Raw genomic sequence first — 15,251 nt, 5'->3', positions numbered from 1 at the left:
TTTACAAATGATAGGAAGATATAAGCATTTTGTGCCTAAACTATTTGGCTGTAAATAAAACCATTTTTATAACCATGATTGTAAAATCTAAGTTTTGCAACTTTGCATTAAGTATAACTCATTACAGGTAGAGCAAGATAGTGAGAAAATTTCTTCCCTAAACCTTCATTTTATCTATGATGAAATATCTGTTAGTAAGTAAGTACCAAAAAATTCAGACTTAAAAACCACATTGGTACATAGATAAATAAATCACACCCTTGAGTAAATATTTTCCTTCAAGTTGCTCAGATTGTGTTCTATTATATGAAAAAAAAATCTTGAACCGATTTAAAGCTTGTATAAAATATTTTTAAATATCCTGTTTATTACAGATACCTGTACGATGTATATTTTCCCTGTAATAAAAATACTTCTGATATTTATGGAATGAATTGGGTTGGAAATCACAAATAAAATTTTATGTTTCATAAAATGTTTTATATACAATCTTTTACATTGTTTGACAAAGATAAAATTGCATTTGTTATTGATCTATATTGTTTAACATCGGGATCGGATTCATATTAAGATCGGGTTCAGCTTGATCGGGATCGAGTACCCATTTTATTTTAATCAGCAGAAGCACGAGGCTGTGGTTAAATTTTGAGAGAGATTCTGACTCTAAGAGATCGATTTAATAAACAGCAATATTCGCTGTGACACCATTTAAGGTGCGTAATTATTTGAACTCTTTGATTGATTGTCCGAATGTTTAAGTCGGCATGGAGGCGGCAAGTACTGGTGAACCTAAACCGCGCACAGTGGTGCTGATTGGTCATTCCTTCATCAGGAGACTCGGTGTTCTAGTACAGAATGAACCAGATTTTGATAACTTACGACTTTATAAAGATACATTTAAAGTGTTATTTCGAGCAAGGGGTGGCCTCAAGACACACGAGCTAGCCAACTCAAAGGAATTGCTTGATTTTCAAGGTATACATACCGAGGACGCTATCTGCTTCATCCAAATTGGCGGGAATGATTTAACAGATCCACAAGCAACACCAACCAAGGTCGCTCGGAATATTATGTCGTTAGCGCAGTTCTTACTGTTAACCAACAATTTTTCCTTTGTAATAATTGGACAGTTATTACGCAGACATCCGTCCAAAGTAGGCGACCATTACAATTATAAAGTGATAGACACTAATAAACTCCTACACGATCAGTGCCACCAATCCACCAACAACATTTTATTCTGGCACCATCATGGCTTCTGGGACCCAGACATGAAATTCTTGGCCAGCGATGGGGTTCACCTAAAAGACAGCAGCCACGACCACCGGTACATGAAGAAGTACCTCCAGAGCATTAAAAGTGCTGTCCTCCATGCTTCCCATCGGCCACGACGGGAGATTAAGGATAAGTAAAACATGCACATAATGTTCAAGTTGAACTATATTTTATTCACAGATTTTATTGTGAATACTATTGGGCAGAGGGCATAGCTTATTTTAGCCTTCTCTGCACATATGTTGATAGATGATGCATGTGATGGAAATTTATTGCAATTTGTTATGTAACATTTTACAGTATATGAATATGACATTGCTTGAATGCATATAGAATTTCAATTTAAACCTCGACATGCTTCTGCACATTATGTCGCCTGATTTATAATTATGTGGTTAGTGTCAGTATTGGTCAGAATTTGGGAATTACCAATTGATTCCATCATATTTATGTGAAGGCTCCAGTTTGTTTTTCTTAATCTTCCCAATATCCGATGAAGGTTGGGAAGATCTGTTTATTTATTTATAAAAAAGGGTTGCCTATCAATGTCTTGTGTATTTAAAGGCTCCAGTTTGTTTTTCTTAATCTTCCCAATATCCGATGAAGGTTGGGAAGATCTGTTTATTTATTTATTAAAAGAGGGTTGCCTTTAAATGATTTTATATGTGACGGTAACAGTTTATTTTTTTAATCTTCCCGATATCCAATGAAGGTCGGGAGGATCTGTTTATTTATTTAAAAGATGGTTGCCTGTCAATGTCACTATGATGTTAAGTTGCAGCTAAATTTGTTATTCATAGGGCATTTTCCATCGTGGAATGAGCACATGCCTTTAATTTTAATTTTCCTGTTCTTAGCTGCAACTTGAATTTTTAATATGACCATGATAACTGACCTGTTTCAAGCTGACAATTATAATTAATGTGTTTTGAATGGCTGACAAATGCATTATGAAAATTTCATTCACGATTGATAAAGATGAAAAATATAAACATGTTGGTGCACAATTTGTGCTTATAGCTGAGTGGCTAACATTAGTTATACTATGATCATGATTATATTATCATCTATGGCAATTACAACTGCTTGGACTTATTGTAGAAAATATGCCACCAAAAAAGAGGATGAGGTTGCGCAGTCAACCAGCCCAGGTGCCCCCTGCGGACTTGGCTTTGGGCAATGCAGTTGATGCCAATTCATCTACTCAAGCGAGCTGCACCAACAACCCTCCAATTGACTACGACCAGCTGGCAGAAGCTATCCTACGACAACAGCAACAGGCTTTGACTTCCAGCACTGCTTCGGCAAACAGTATCACTCCACAGGTTATCCCCTCTACTTCACAGGCTGCACCCTCTGCACTGCAGACTTCTAGCACTGCTAGCGATTCAAATGGTTCAAATTTGCTAAGCACCTTACAGCAGTTGTTTTCAGGTGAGTCGGTGGCAGGTACATTAAACAGTAACAACCTACTTTCTGTCCCGTCATCAGTAGACAATGGTATACCTCTGGGTGCTAACATCCCAGTTCGCATAAAAAATAAAATCTGGAACGATCAATTCATTGACCTTAAATGTTTACTTCCAAATTTCAAAGACGAAAACATTTCAATTCAGATAGAAAATAATGCTATCCAATTAAATCCTCAGTCAACAAAACAATCAGTGATGTCACTACACCAGTGGACATCAGCATTTTTGATATTCATGTCAATTTACACCGAGAAGTCACCCCAAGAGCATGCAAATCTACTAAAATATTGTTTCACTGTTAGGGAAATTGGGAGTTCTAATGGGGATGGGGCCTGGAGATATTATGATGAAAACTTCAGAAAACTCCGACAATCAAATAAGGTACCTTGGCAACTTCCCATTACCGAGTATATGGTCAAAGCCTGTACTCTTACTCGTTCATTTCGCTCCTCTCAGTATCCCTCCAACCAGCCAAAAACAAAACAGCGGGAGCCGTTGTGCTTCAACTATAACAATGGTACAACCTGTAAATCCTCACCATGTAATTATAAACACATCTGCCAACTCTGTAGTGAACAGCATCCCAAATATAAATGTAACAAATGGGGCCGAAACAAGTCTATTAGGAAACCAAACAGTACCAACAACAATAAGGCATGAGGTTCTTTATCAGGAATTGCAAGGTTATGACAGTGTCTTACTTGATTTTCTTGTTGATGGATTTAAATTTGGTTTTAAATTGGGCTGCAGTGAATTTCTTCCGACCTCTGTTAAGAACAATCACTCATCTGTTAGGAAAAGTCCAATGGTAGTTAACGAAAAGTTAAATAAGGAATTGGGTCTCAATCGTATTTCAGGTCCTCATGTACTGAAACCGTTTGATAATTTTATTTGTTCGCCACTAGGACTCGTGCCTAAGAAGCTACCCGGAGAATTTAGAATCATACACGATCTATCCTTCCCAGAGGGTAATTCCGTAAATGAACACATTTCGCGAGAAAATGCGGTTGTGCAATATGATTCTATTGAAAATGTAATACAGCTAATCAAGAAATTTGGGAAAGGGGCACTGATGGCTAAGCTAGACATAGAAGATGGGTTTAGAAACATCCCAATACACCCTTCAGACTATCATTTTTTAGGCTTTCTTTGGAACAATCAATATTATTTTGATAAATGTTTACCAATGGGAGCCAGTTCATCGTGTCAGTTGTTTGAGAGGTTAAGCACGGCTTTGCAATGGATTATGTTAAATAAATACCAGGCCTCTGGTATGTCTCATCTTATTGACGATTTTTTCTTCATTGGACCAGCTTTATCTCAAAAATGTCTCTCTGATGTTAGAAACTTTGAAAATTTATGTTCGAGAGTAGGAGTCCCTCTTAAAGAATCAAAAACCGTTTTACCAACAACTTGTTTGACCATTTATGGAATTGAGGTAGATTCGGTTCTCATGCAAAGTAGACTTCCAGAAGACAAACTCACTAATATGAGACAATTGTTGGCAAAGACAGTCCATAGAAAAAAAATTCAATTAAGAGAATTGCAGTCCTTGATAGGTGTTCTCAATTTTGCCTGTCAAGTAGTCACACCTGGTCGTGCATTTTTGAGACGCTTAATAGATTTGACTCGTCGTGTGTCCAAACCAAATCATTACATAAGATTAACTGCTGAAGAACGTGCGGACATTAAAGCATGGCAGCTTTTTATTGATCATTTTAATGGCAAGTCTATATTTCATCAGGATGAGTGGTTTTCTTCACAGAAGTTACATATATATACAGATGCATCTGGTGCCTTGGGTTATGCAGCTGTATATGGTTCAAAATGGTTTGCTCAATCTTGGCTAGATATTCATACAGATTATCACATTTCTGTTAAAGAGTTATTTCCTATCGTTCTATTGGTAGAAATTTGGGGGACTCATTTTAGCAATCAAAAAATTCTCTTTTTCACTGATAATATAGCAGTTGTTGAGGTCATTAATAAACAGTCATGCAGAGACAAAATATTGATGAAACTTGTACGTCGATTAGTTGTTGCAGCAATGAAATATAACATACTATTTAAAGCAAAACACATTCCAGGGAAACACAATATACTTGCAGATTACCTTTCCCGTTTTAAATTCCAGGAAGCCAAGAAACTCTTTGCCCCTTGGTTGGACCTCAAGCCAACAGCAGTACCAGAACATTTGATTTACATCTAAGCCAATCAAGTCGGCAGTTACTTCAGGCATCACTGTCTCTATCTTCTAAGCAGTTATACCTTCGAAGTTGGAACTTGTTAAAGAAATTCTGTGACACCCATAGGCTACCATTTTCTCTCCCATTTGCAGAAGGAATAATTTGCAATTTTATTGGTGATTTATTTACTGAGGGTTTAAGCCCATCCACTATCACTTCACATATTTCGGCAATTAGTTTCGTTCATAAAATTTTTGACCTTCATGACCCTACCCACTCTTTTATTGTGAGAAAAGTTATCAAAGGAGCCTAAAACCTAGCAAGAACTGCTGACACTAGACTTCCAATCACAAAACCCATTCTTATCAAATTATTATCTGCCTTATATCACACCGTTCAAGAAGCAGACTCAAGAACTCTACTGTCGGCAGTTTTCCTTCTTGCCTTTCACGCCTTTATGCGCCTAGGTGAACTCGTTCCCAGAAACAAAACACTTAACTCCAAAGTAATTCAAAGACAAGACATAATGTTCAATGATGATAATTCAGTTCAGATCACGCTCAGATATTCAAAAACTATGAATGATAGGCAGCCAATAATAATTACTCTGACAGCTAATAATTTGAACTGTCAATTTTGTCCAGTTCATGCCCTAAAAGCATATATTACTCAACATAAACACACATCTGGTCCTTTATTCATTTTCAAATCTGGCGAACCAGTTCCGCACAGTTTTGTGGCATCCCATTTGAAACATGCCATAAATTTTATAGGTTTGGACTCATCACTTTACCTAGGTCATAGTTTCCGTATTGGTGCTGCTACAGAGGCGGCTAAGAACGGTTTATCTGAAAATGTAATTCAACAACTCGGGCGTTGGCACTCAAATGCAAGTAGACGTTACATTAGAATAAATGCTTTCAAGTTCTAAATTTCAACTTTGTAATGAGAATTTCAAACAAAATGTTCCCCTTATACATGTACTGCCACCGAATATCAAAGTAATTTAGTCCAGTCCAGTAATTTAAACATATAATTAAGTCTATGAGGTCAGCAAATGGTTGCTCAGATAGATTTTCAAATAATATGTTCCCCTTATACATGTACTGCCACCGACTATCAAAGTAATTTAATTCAGTCCAGCAATTTAAACATATAAATTAAGTCTAAGAGGTCAGCAAATGGTTGCTCAGATAGATTACAAACTTCAAAAAGTATCAACTCAATATGAAACAGAACGGATTTGGATTTTCTGAGGCCAGCACATAGTTGCCTGTATAAAACAGTAATTCGGTGTGGGATCTTGGCAAGTGTTTTCTTTGAAAAGGTCTAGCTCGTTTATGAGATCACATTTTATCCTTCAATTTCCCCTCGTCGTTGCAAGCTATTATGCATGAGGACAGCATACGGTTGCTCATAAAAGAAAACTGTTAGTTGCGAACTAATATCATGAGGACAGCATACGGTTGCTCTTAAAAGAAACTGCATATATGGAAGTTGTAACTCAGCCTTAAGTTGGGTCATGAGACTTGTGTATGAGGTTAACATACAGCTGCTTATAAAAACTGTATGGTACTTGGACAGCATACGACTGGTTGTAAAAATGATGTAGAAATAAGCTCATGAGACTGAAGTTTGTTCCTAAATAAATTTTATGAGGCAGCATGAATTATGCCCTTCGCCTTACTCATGTAATTAGCAAACCTTACCCTTTAATATGTTACCCCTTTTAGATATTACTTTATGATTACATGTATGGTTTTTTATGATTGTGTTAAGTTAGACCACGCAGGTACATGCTATTCAGTTTATAATTAATTAATGAAAAGCCCTTTCCTTGGGTGGCGCAGCATGCATTATGCAAGCATTAAGCAAGCTGTATGGCCTCTTTTTTACGCCACCTTCTTGTTACACAAACTTGGTCATCATTATATAACATTAGCTGGGATAAGCAATAAGTCACAATATATCATATCTAAGTTGAAACTATTCAGTATTTGTCCTTATCCCAGCTATAATTTACATGACTGTATGTAATATGTATATTTATGTGCTTTTGTTCACTTGCGTCATTTATCTGGTCAATAAATGACATGTTTCACTCAATTCAATTTCTCATGTTTTCTCTTGTGGACAAGCAACAAGAACAAGCTGCGGAAAGGTTTTTCATATTTTGGGATTTATTATTATTAGTGGAAAGTTGTGAATATAAACAATTTTTCAGCCAATAAAACAGTGTGTTGCACCAGGACCTAAACTTTTCATCGTTAACTTAAACTCAGTTCCAAGTACAATGAATGAAATTTTTGTATCAAAAGGTTACAAAAAAAAACTTACGCACAATGCCACTATGTCAAAATCTTTTCGACAAATTGGGATCAAGATGTTCAATCAAATTCTCACTGTTAGTAGTCTTAGAGCAAGAGAAAGGTCATTACATGCCAAAATGTTACAGGTAGGGCATTAATCCCTTATCACAATTATGTCAAAATGATTTATTTTTATCTCTGTTCCATGCTTTCTTCTTCAGTGTCTCCCATGGCCTATACTGTATGATACCTCCATTGACCTGCTCTTTTATATTGCAATACTGCTGTCTTGTCTTCCAAGAGTAGTGGTTTTGTTCGGACATTCTTTGAAATATTTTTCATTTCATGCATCTCCTTTAGTTCTGCTTCTGTCCATTTTATTCATTCTGCAATTAGATAACGACATTTCTAGTCCGTATAAAATGTATTTTACTTGGCCACAGCAAGATCACCCTTAATGTTGATCTAACCCAACCAAGAAGGAAAAGTATATTTCTTATTCACAAATATATATTGATAATAAATTTTATCAACTCTTTCTCTTTCTCTTCAATGTCTAATAGCATCTTCATCCTAATACCCCCATTGCCATTATTTTAGCATATTGAAATCATAATTCAACACACAAAAAGATGCTGCATATTTATTAAACAGTTTTTAGTTTTCTTATTATTAAGGGGGATTCTGAAAAGATTCTACACCTATTCAATGAAAATTTAGACTTCTAATGCAACACTATCAGTACAATAGGGGGCCATAATCTTCAAAAAACATCTCTACACTACATGACAAATCTTTCACATTATTACTGTGTTTAGCCCAATGGTTCTACTAAAGAGGATTTCAAATTGACCCAAACCTTAAGCAATACTTTCATATTATATTGGCATGGACAGAAACACACTTGACCCCCCTCCCCTTCCTGAATGATGCTTCGAATAAAGTCTATAATTAAAATTGACTAAGCTGGATAGAACTTGAAAAGATGAAAACTAAATTACAGTAAAGGAAAGATATTGAGATAACAAATAGTATTCGATCTCAAAGCTCATAAAACAATACAAATTAGGAGCATAGCAAGCACGGACCTCCGAAACATAAGGGTGGGATCAGGTGCCATGGAGGAGTGAGCATCCCCTGCTTACCAGTCACACCTGCCGTGTGATCCTTGTCATGATCAGGAAATAATGGAAAATCCGTTGTAATTCAGTGTACAAATAATGGACTAACAATTAGTATGAAAAACACCAGTCAGCATTTGACTTAATGATAAATTGTATTTGCTGACAAGGTCATTGTGTCGACCATAGAACTTACAAAATGTGGCAAAAGTAAAGGGCATCAAAAGATACACTACAATAAATATATACTAAGGAAATTTATCAAACTGAACATGAAGACTAAAGAGGTTTTTTGTACTTGCATGACATTAACAATAGCTTTCCTGGGTTCCTGATTTTTTTTTTACTGATTACTTACAACTTTCCGATTCCTGAGAGTCATCTTCTTCTGTTTTTTCTGCAATGTTCAAACCTGAAATTGACCTGTTATATATTGAAAATCGTTTAATTCTTAACTAAACATAATTATGATTTTAAATTTTATTGCAATCATTGGTAACTTCAATAAAAAATCCAAACCAATTTATTTTAACATAAGTTAGGAAAAATATGAATTAAATATCATGAGGGAAATGAATCTTAAATTTATATCCAAGTGTCCTAAAATCACAAGCAAGCATTAATCATATAAATTCGCATATGTAAACCTAATAGCTCTTTGTGCCATTAAATCGCATTCAGGGGTGTGCAATTAAAAAATTCAAGTAATAGCCAACAGTCTGGTGGCAGCAATAAAGTTACTATCCCCAAGTAAAAAGTTACTAGCCTAAATATAGAGGCAAAAAATAAAAAGTAATATTGAAAAAAAGTTAATAGTGAAAAAGTCAGGATACTAACTAAAGGTAATTCTTTTAAAATTTAAAAAGTTTAATTTTAACATGCAAAATTTAATAATATATATATATATATAATAATTATGATAGAAAATGAAAGTTTTTTTTAATCTTCGTTTTTCTTATCATTCACTAGCTCATCTAAAACGAAGCAAAATTTAATTTGTTTTCATCTTAATTAAATCATTAAAAACACTGCAAATATATTTTGATTTAATTGCATGGCACTTATCTTTCAGTAGATTGAGTGAATGTAAATAATTTGCTACTTTTACGTTTGTAATACTGTCTACATGAACCGAATAATTTACAGCTTATTTATGGAAAAACGATTGTTAAAATCTTCATTTTGCTTTCCAATATACCTTGTCAAAATATACTAAGTGGTGACTATATAAAACTAAATAATTAACACTTACCAAGTTATCAAATATTATTTAACAATATACGATAATTTTCTAAATACTTCTCGCGCTAAAGAGAGTTAAAAAGGCAGAGGAAATTCAAAATACATACAAATGCTACTTAGAATGCATTGTTTCGATACTTATTTTTAATTTTGTGCACAATTACTTTTAAATTACATTAAAATCAATTTTCCTTAAGCAAGAATCTAGCATTTTGTAAATATTAATCGAATAAACTTACCTTTGCTCTTGTCAAAGAGACAATCTTGTTGACATCCTGTGTTTCTTAGTCGCCATATATTTCTTCGTGAAAACAAACGCAGTTATGATCATGACTACCGGAAGTTGATTTTCGGAAATCTCGAGAATTTAGAGTTCCGAGTGTAAAACCGAAACGCAAAACATGGTCTGTCCATAGAAACAACTTTTTTAGACACTTTTTTAAACAAATCGTCGTGTCCAAGTTTTGTTGGGTACTTACCGGCAAATACCCAATTAAGGTGTTTTAAGCACATTTAGCGACACTGCTTATTGGGTATACCCAATAAGCAAAAAGTACCCAATCAAAGGCCTGCAGGCCTGAGAGGCGCATCGCATTGAGGGTATAAAACTTTTTTTTTGGAGAAATTCAACATCAATGTTAAGGGAATGAAATAATCCAGGAATAATTTAAAAAATATTTAACGTTTCTTTGAGGTTAAAAAATTTGAGGCATGGCTCTGAATTTTAGCCAATCGATCAGGAGAGGAAAAACATTTTTTTAAAAAGATATATCGGTTATAATTCATTGATATTTAAATTGAATCATAATTGATTTTAATTGTATTTTAATTCTTTTTTTTAATTTTTATTCTTTGACTATTAGGAAGATGAAATAATGAATGTCAATATAGAAATTTATTACTAGTAATGATTATTGAATAATATTATATAATTTGATATCTGAATTATTTCAGTTTCTTTCATTATGTGCACTTTTATAAATATCACTTCCTTGTTTTTAACTTTTTCCCAATATAAATGACACAATATATAACAAATGTTATATTCATGAAATGTTCATGTAAATTATACGGGACTAAAATAAATGATCGGGCGTGGTATACGGTTTATTATGAACCCGATACAAAACCGAGTAATTCATAGTACGAGCTGTTGTTATGCAAATAGATCTTACTCCGCGCAGTGCACGTTTGTTGTTGTTTTCTCTCTGTTTTAATTGTTTATTTTCTCATTTTTCGTAACCTCTGTTGATTCAAAGTTAAAACAACGTGTATGTGTGAGATTTTGTGTTATTGGCAGTTTAAAATTAACAACGGATATCGCCAACTTGTCAATGTACATAAGCACTATTTTTAATAACGTGTTAAGAATCAATATTGTTGAGTCCTTTGCCGCCGCAGTTTAGATAAGAAAGAATTGCCTGGTGATAGCAATGAGGCTGCATCGTAAACGATGCGCCTCAATAAGTACAAAATGAGCATGAAAAATACCCAATAAATGCACTCTCGTAAACACGGACGGACGGACGACGGACAAAATGTGATCAGAAAAGCTCACTTGAGCCTTCGGCTCAGGTGAGCTAAAAATACTAAAATATAGCCATAAAATGTCGAAAGTAGGTCACTGTGACCTACTTTTTGGACATCATTCTCCGAAAACCCAAGATGCATCAACTTACAAAGTTTGATGATTCTAAGCCAATAAGTACCGTAGATACTTAAATAAAGCCATAAAATGTCAAAAGTAGGTCACCGTGACCTACTTTTTGGTCGTCACTCTCCAAAAACCCAAGATGCAACAACTCACAAAGTTTGATGATTCTAAGCCAATAAGTACCTAACAAAATAAAATATAGCCATAAAATGCTGAAACTAGGTCATCGTGACCTATATTTTGGTCGACATTTTTTAAAGTCACAAGATGCATCTGCTGACCAAGTTTGATGATCCTAGGTCTGAAGGTAATCAGAATATGCCTTTTAAACAATTCGAGGCAAATAAGTAAACAGCACTTAAAAGGCAATGACAAATCAAATAATTTAATATGAACAATGAAGGAAATTAGTAGCGTTAAATGTAAATATTTCACAAAAAATCCTATTGAAAATGGCACAAATAATCCAGTGAATTGAATGTCTCAGATTCATTATTGTAGATGTATCCGTGGCTCCGATCAGAAATTTCCTAAATTCACCGTTCATTGCTATATAATAGATTCATTTCACAATGACTGATCCACGGAACATATATAGAATCCAATGGACACAAAAGATGAATGAGAAACGTGTTTTCTTACACACAACCTTGGGCTTTTTTGTTCATTGAAATATCCATTTTTCCGCATTTAGCACAAAATTTATCTCACAAAATTCCAACGGAATCTGTAATATTGTCCGGTGATTTATGACCATTTGTCCACCTAGTCCTGCGTCGTTTGAGTGAGTATCTGTCGTTGTTCTAAGGAATGACTGGAGTAAAATCCTTCTGAGTTCGAAACCTGCACACAAAAGAGAAAGTGTTGCATTTTTAAAAAGTACATCAGAAATAATCTCCCAATTTCATAGAAAATGCTTAAAGAGTTGTTTGAGTAAAATCTATCAAATTCTATTGCTTTACAAAAATTACCTGTTAATGGGAAACTGTTTCTTGCAAATTTCGAAACATGAGAATATATATCCGGATTTCACAGTAAAAACTTGAACTGAGGCATCTTGGTGTAATCGATAAATGACATCGTCAAAACACCGATTCTGAAGGTCTTATTTTCAAAATTAAAATGTACGTCGTCATCCGTGGCCGTTGTGTTGTAAAATGAATAAATTGTAAAGAATTTAGTAGAAGTGACTTTTACGCATGCGTAGTAGATATAAAAAATGTCGCAATGCGGATAAATAAGACTAAACAAAGTTAATGTTCATATCTATCGATATAAAACACCTCTCGATGATTCCTACTATTAATAAAGACAGAAGAAAAACCAAAACTGGTTTTCTTTGGCCTAACTTGATGAACAGTGCCAGGTAATCATCCAAGCAGAATGAGACTTTACCTGTCTCTGTCCAATAAGTTAACAATGGAAGTGTTCGACAGTATAGTGAAATGTTTTAAGTAAGTTATAAGCCTCAAACTGACCATTATGTCAGATATTAGACTCTCCTCGGCGCTAATGCGCCTCCGGTCTTCTAATATCTGACATAATGGACAGTTTTCGGCTTATAACCAAGTTTACCAAGTTAACCAATGTGACCAAGTTTAAGCCAATCAGAGAGCTTGGAATATATGATTAAAATAATATAACATTTTATACATACACCCACATTACAATATTTAACAATTTGGCGTCTTGGGGGCTACTCATTCCTTCTTTAACAACTCTTACCACTTTTGAAAAATAAAAAATCTAAATTGAATCTAATATTGACTTATCTGCAATAGTAAGGTGAAAACCTGCCTGAGGCTAACATACAATGATGGCACTCCGGGCTGATCCCAAGAGTGTAAGAAACCCAACCATGCCCGGGGCTGATCCCGGCAGGCATCAATGAACAAATAACCATGCCCGGGGCTGATTTTTTTCCCCAGAAATCAGGATCTTGACAGTCCGGATAAAGTTTTCGTCAATAATCTTCTTCCCGTCCTCCCGTATAGCCTCTTTAAAGAGGTCTAACGGTCTAAAATTTCAATTTTCTATTTGTGGACGAATGTCATGAATACCCTAGTTTACTTCATGTTTTATCATGCATAGTTTGGCTCTATTTTGGCGATATCTCGAGCATTATACATAATTTAACAAAAGTGTGGTGCGCCGTCAATTTAGGAGACGTCATTTTCACAGTCGTTTTGGTAGTACTTCAAATATCAATTCAGAAATCTAAATACATAATAATAGAACAGTTTAAAGATGCATTTGAGAAAATTGTCCAAAAATATCACGAATTATAGAAAATTAATGAGTTAAATTTTAGATTCCGCATGCTTTTGCTTCAAATTTTTTGTCGTGCTCCGTACCTCTCCATCAGCGATATCAACATACCAATAATTTTAGTTGGATTTTTTTTTAAATACAGAAATTTTGCCCAAAATTTATTGGAATCTTTAAGATACATATTTCTGTGAAATTTCATAACTATATGACATCTGTACAGGTAAAAATAGCACTGTCTGCATAATTTTTGAACAGCCCTCGTATATATTATACTAATGAACAAAAAACAAACATAGACTTGGGGGTAGAATTCCCCAGGAATAGACGAGTAGCCCCATAGAGAACCAGGGACGTTGATGGGGATGGAGGGTGGGTAGCTGCAAACACAAGCGTCTAGATGCAAATGGAACAACAACAGACTCCCCCTCTAGGCATCAATGCCCCCGGTTACTCTATTCTCATTGGTCAATATCATCTCCCCTATCTGACCAAATATTCTATAATTAGAAATGCTACCCCACAACAGAATTATGCAAATTCCATGTTATATAACAGACTTAATAGTAACAATAAATAAACAGGGAAAAAGTTGGATAGAAAATACATTGTTTATGAATAATAATTTAATTCTATTAAATTTCAATTTATAAACAATTAACCAAAGAGTACAGTTTAGAATTTATTGGGTCTTTACGACCTCAAAAATCAATACAACTACATATAAAAACAATTAAGCTGTAATATAACTGTAACATTCTATACATACACCGACATTACAATATTTAACAATTTGGAGTCTTGGGGGCTACTCATTCCTTCTTTAACAACTCTTACCACTAGCGAAAAATAAAAAATCTACATTGAATCTAATATTGACTTATCTGCAATAGTATCTTGAAAATCTGCCTGAGGCTAACATACAATGATGGCACTCCGGGCTGATCCCAGGAGTGCAAGTAACCCAACCATGCCCGGGGCTGATCCCGGCAGGCATCAATGAACAAATATCCATGCCCGGGACTGATCCTAGCAGGCATCAAAGAAACAGCAAACCAAGCCCGGGGCTGATCCCAGAAGGCATCTGAGAGCAAGAAAACCATGCCCGGGGCTGATCCCAGCAGGCATCTGAGAGCGAGAAACCATGCCCTGGGCTGATCCAAGCTGGCATCTGAGAGTGAGAAAACCATGCCCCTGGCTGATCCCAGCAGGCATCTGAGAACAGACCTAAACAAAATTTCTGTCATTTCCAGTGGAAACTAACTACTAGTCTAAATCTATAAAAAAATTCAACAACTACGCAATTACATTTTTCTTTTAAGGGGGCCGACTATAGTTTCCATTGCGCAATATTTCGCGCATCACGGTAAAATGAAGCGTATTTACTGTTTTAAAGCAATCTTTTTCGCTTACTTATTAAAATCAAACAAAATTAAGAAATTATAGGTATAAAAATGTAATTACAGTTTGATATAACTGATTTTTTAACCGATTTTGCAATTGATAGGTAGGTTGATGTCGTTGCAGTGTGTTTTTGACGTTATGATAATCTCTAGCTCTTAAAGGGGTAATAAAAATATTATTAAAGAAAAAGTAATTAACATACACTCTTGAAATTTAAATCATAGAAATTTGAGAATATCTCCAGTATTTTTATCATGTTTTCATGTGAATCCATTGTATACGTCATATTTTGTAATACTCTATAAAAATAGTAAAATTTG

The 15,251-nt window shown here is 34.7% G+C and overlaps 3 protein-coding genes across 3 annotated transcripts; all 3 read left to right on the top strand.

Annotated features, from left to right (window-relative positions):
- Nucleotides 1-456: 456 nt before the first annotated feature.
- Nucleotides 457-6,490, top strand: LOC134253121 (uncharacterized). The gene is made up of 2 exons (XM_062735630.1): nt 457-5,982; nt 6,107-6,490. The coding sequence occupies exon 1, from the start codon at nt 2,382-2,384 to the stop codon at nt 3,405-3,407; it is 1,026 nt and encodes a 341-aa protein (XP_062591614.1). The 5' UTR covers nt 457-2,381; the 3' UTR covers nt 3,408-5,982; nt 6,107-6,490.
- On the top strand, nt 765-1,412 carry LOC134253123 (uncharacterized). The gene has a single exon (XM_062735633.1). The coding sequence runs from the start codon at nt 765-767 to the stop codon at nt 1,410-1,412; it is 648 nt and encodes a 215-aa protein (XP_062591617.1).
- On the top strand, nt 3,553-4,956 carry LOC134253122 (uncharacterized). The gene has a single exon (XM_062735631.1). It carries the CDS (start codon nt 3,553-3,555, stop codon nt 4,954-4,956), a length of 1,404 nt encoding a protein of 467 aa, XP_062591615.1.
- Nucleotides 6,491-15,251: the final 8,761 nt, after the last annotated feature.

The sequence above is a fragment of the Saccostrea cucullata genome, unplaced genomic scaffold, assembly GCF_032062105.1.
Source record: "Saccostrea cucullata isolate Sc308-1 unplaced genomic scaffold, CSIRO_AGI_Scuc_v1 ctg1468, whole genome shotgun sequence".
Lineage (NCBI taxonomy): Eukaryota > Metazoa > Mollusca > Bivalvia > Ostreida > Ostreidae > Saccostrea > Saccostrea cuccullata.
This window is presented reverse-complemented; position numbering and strand designations above follow the sequence as displayed.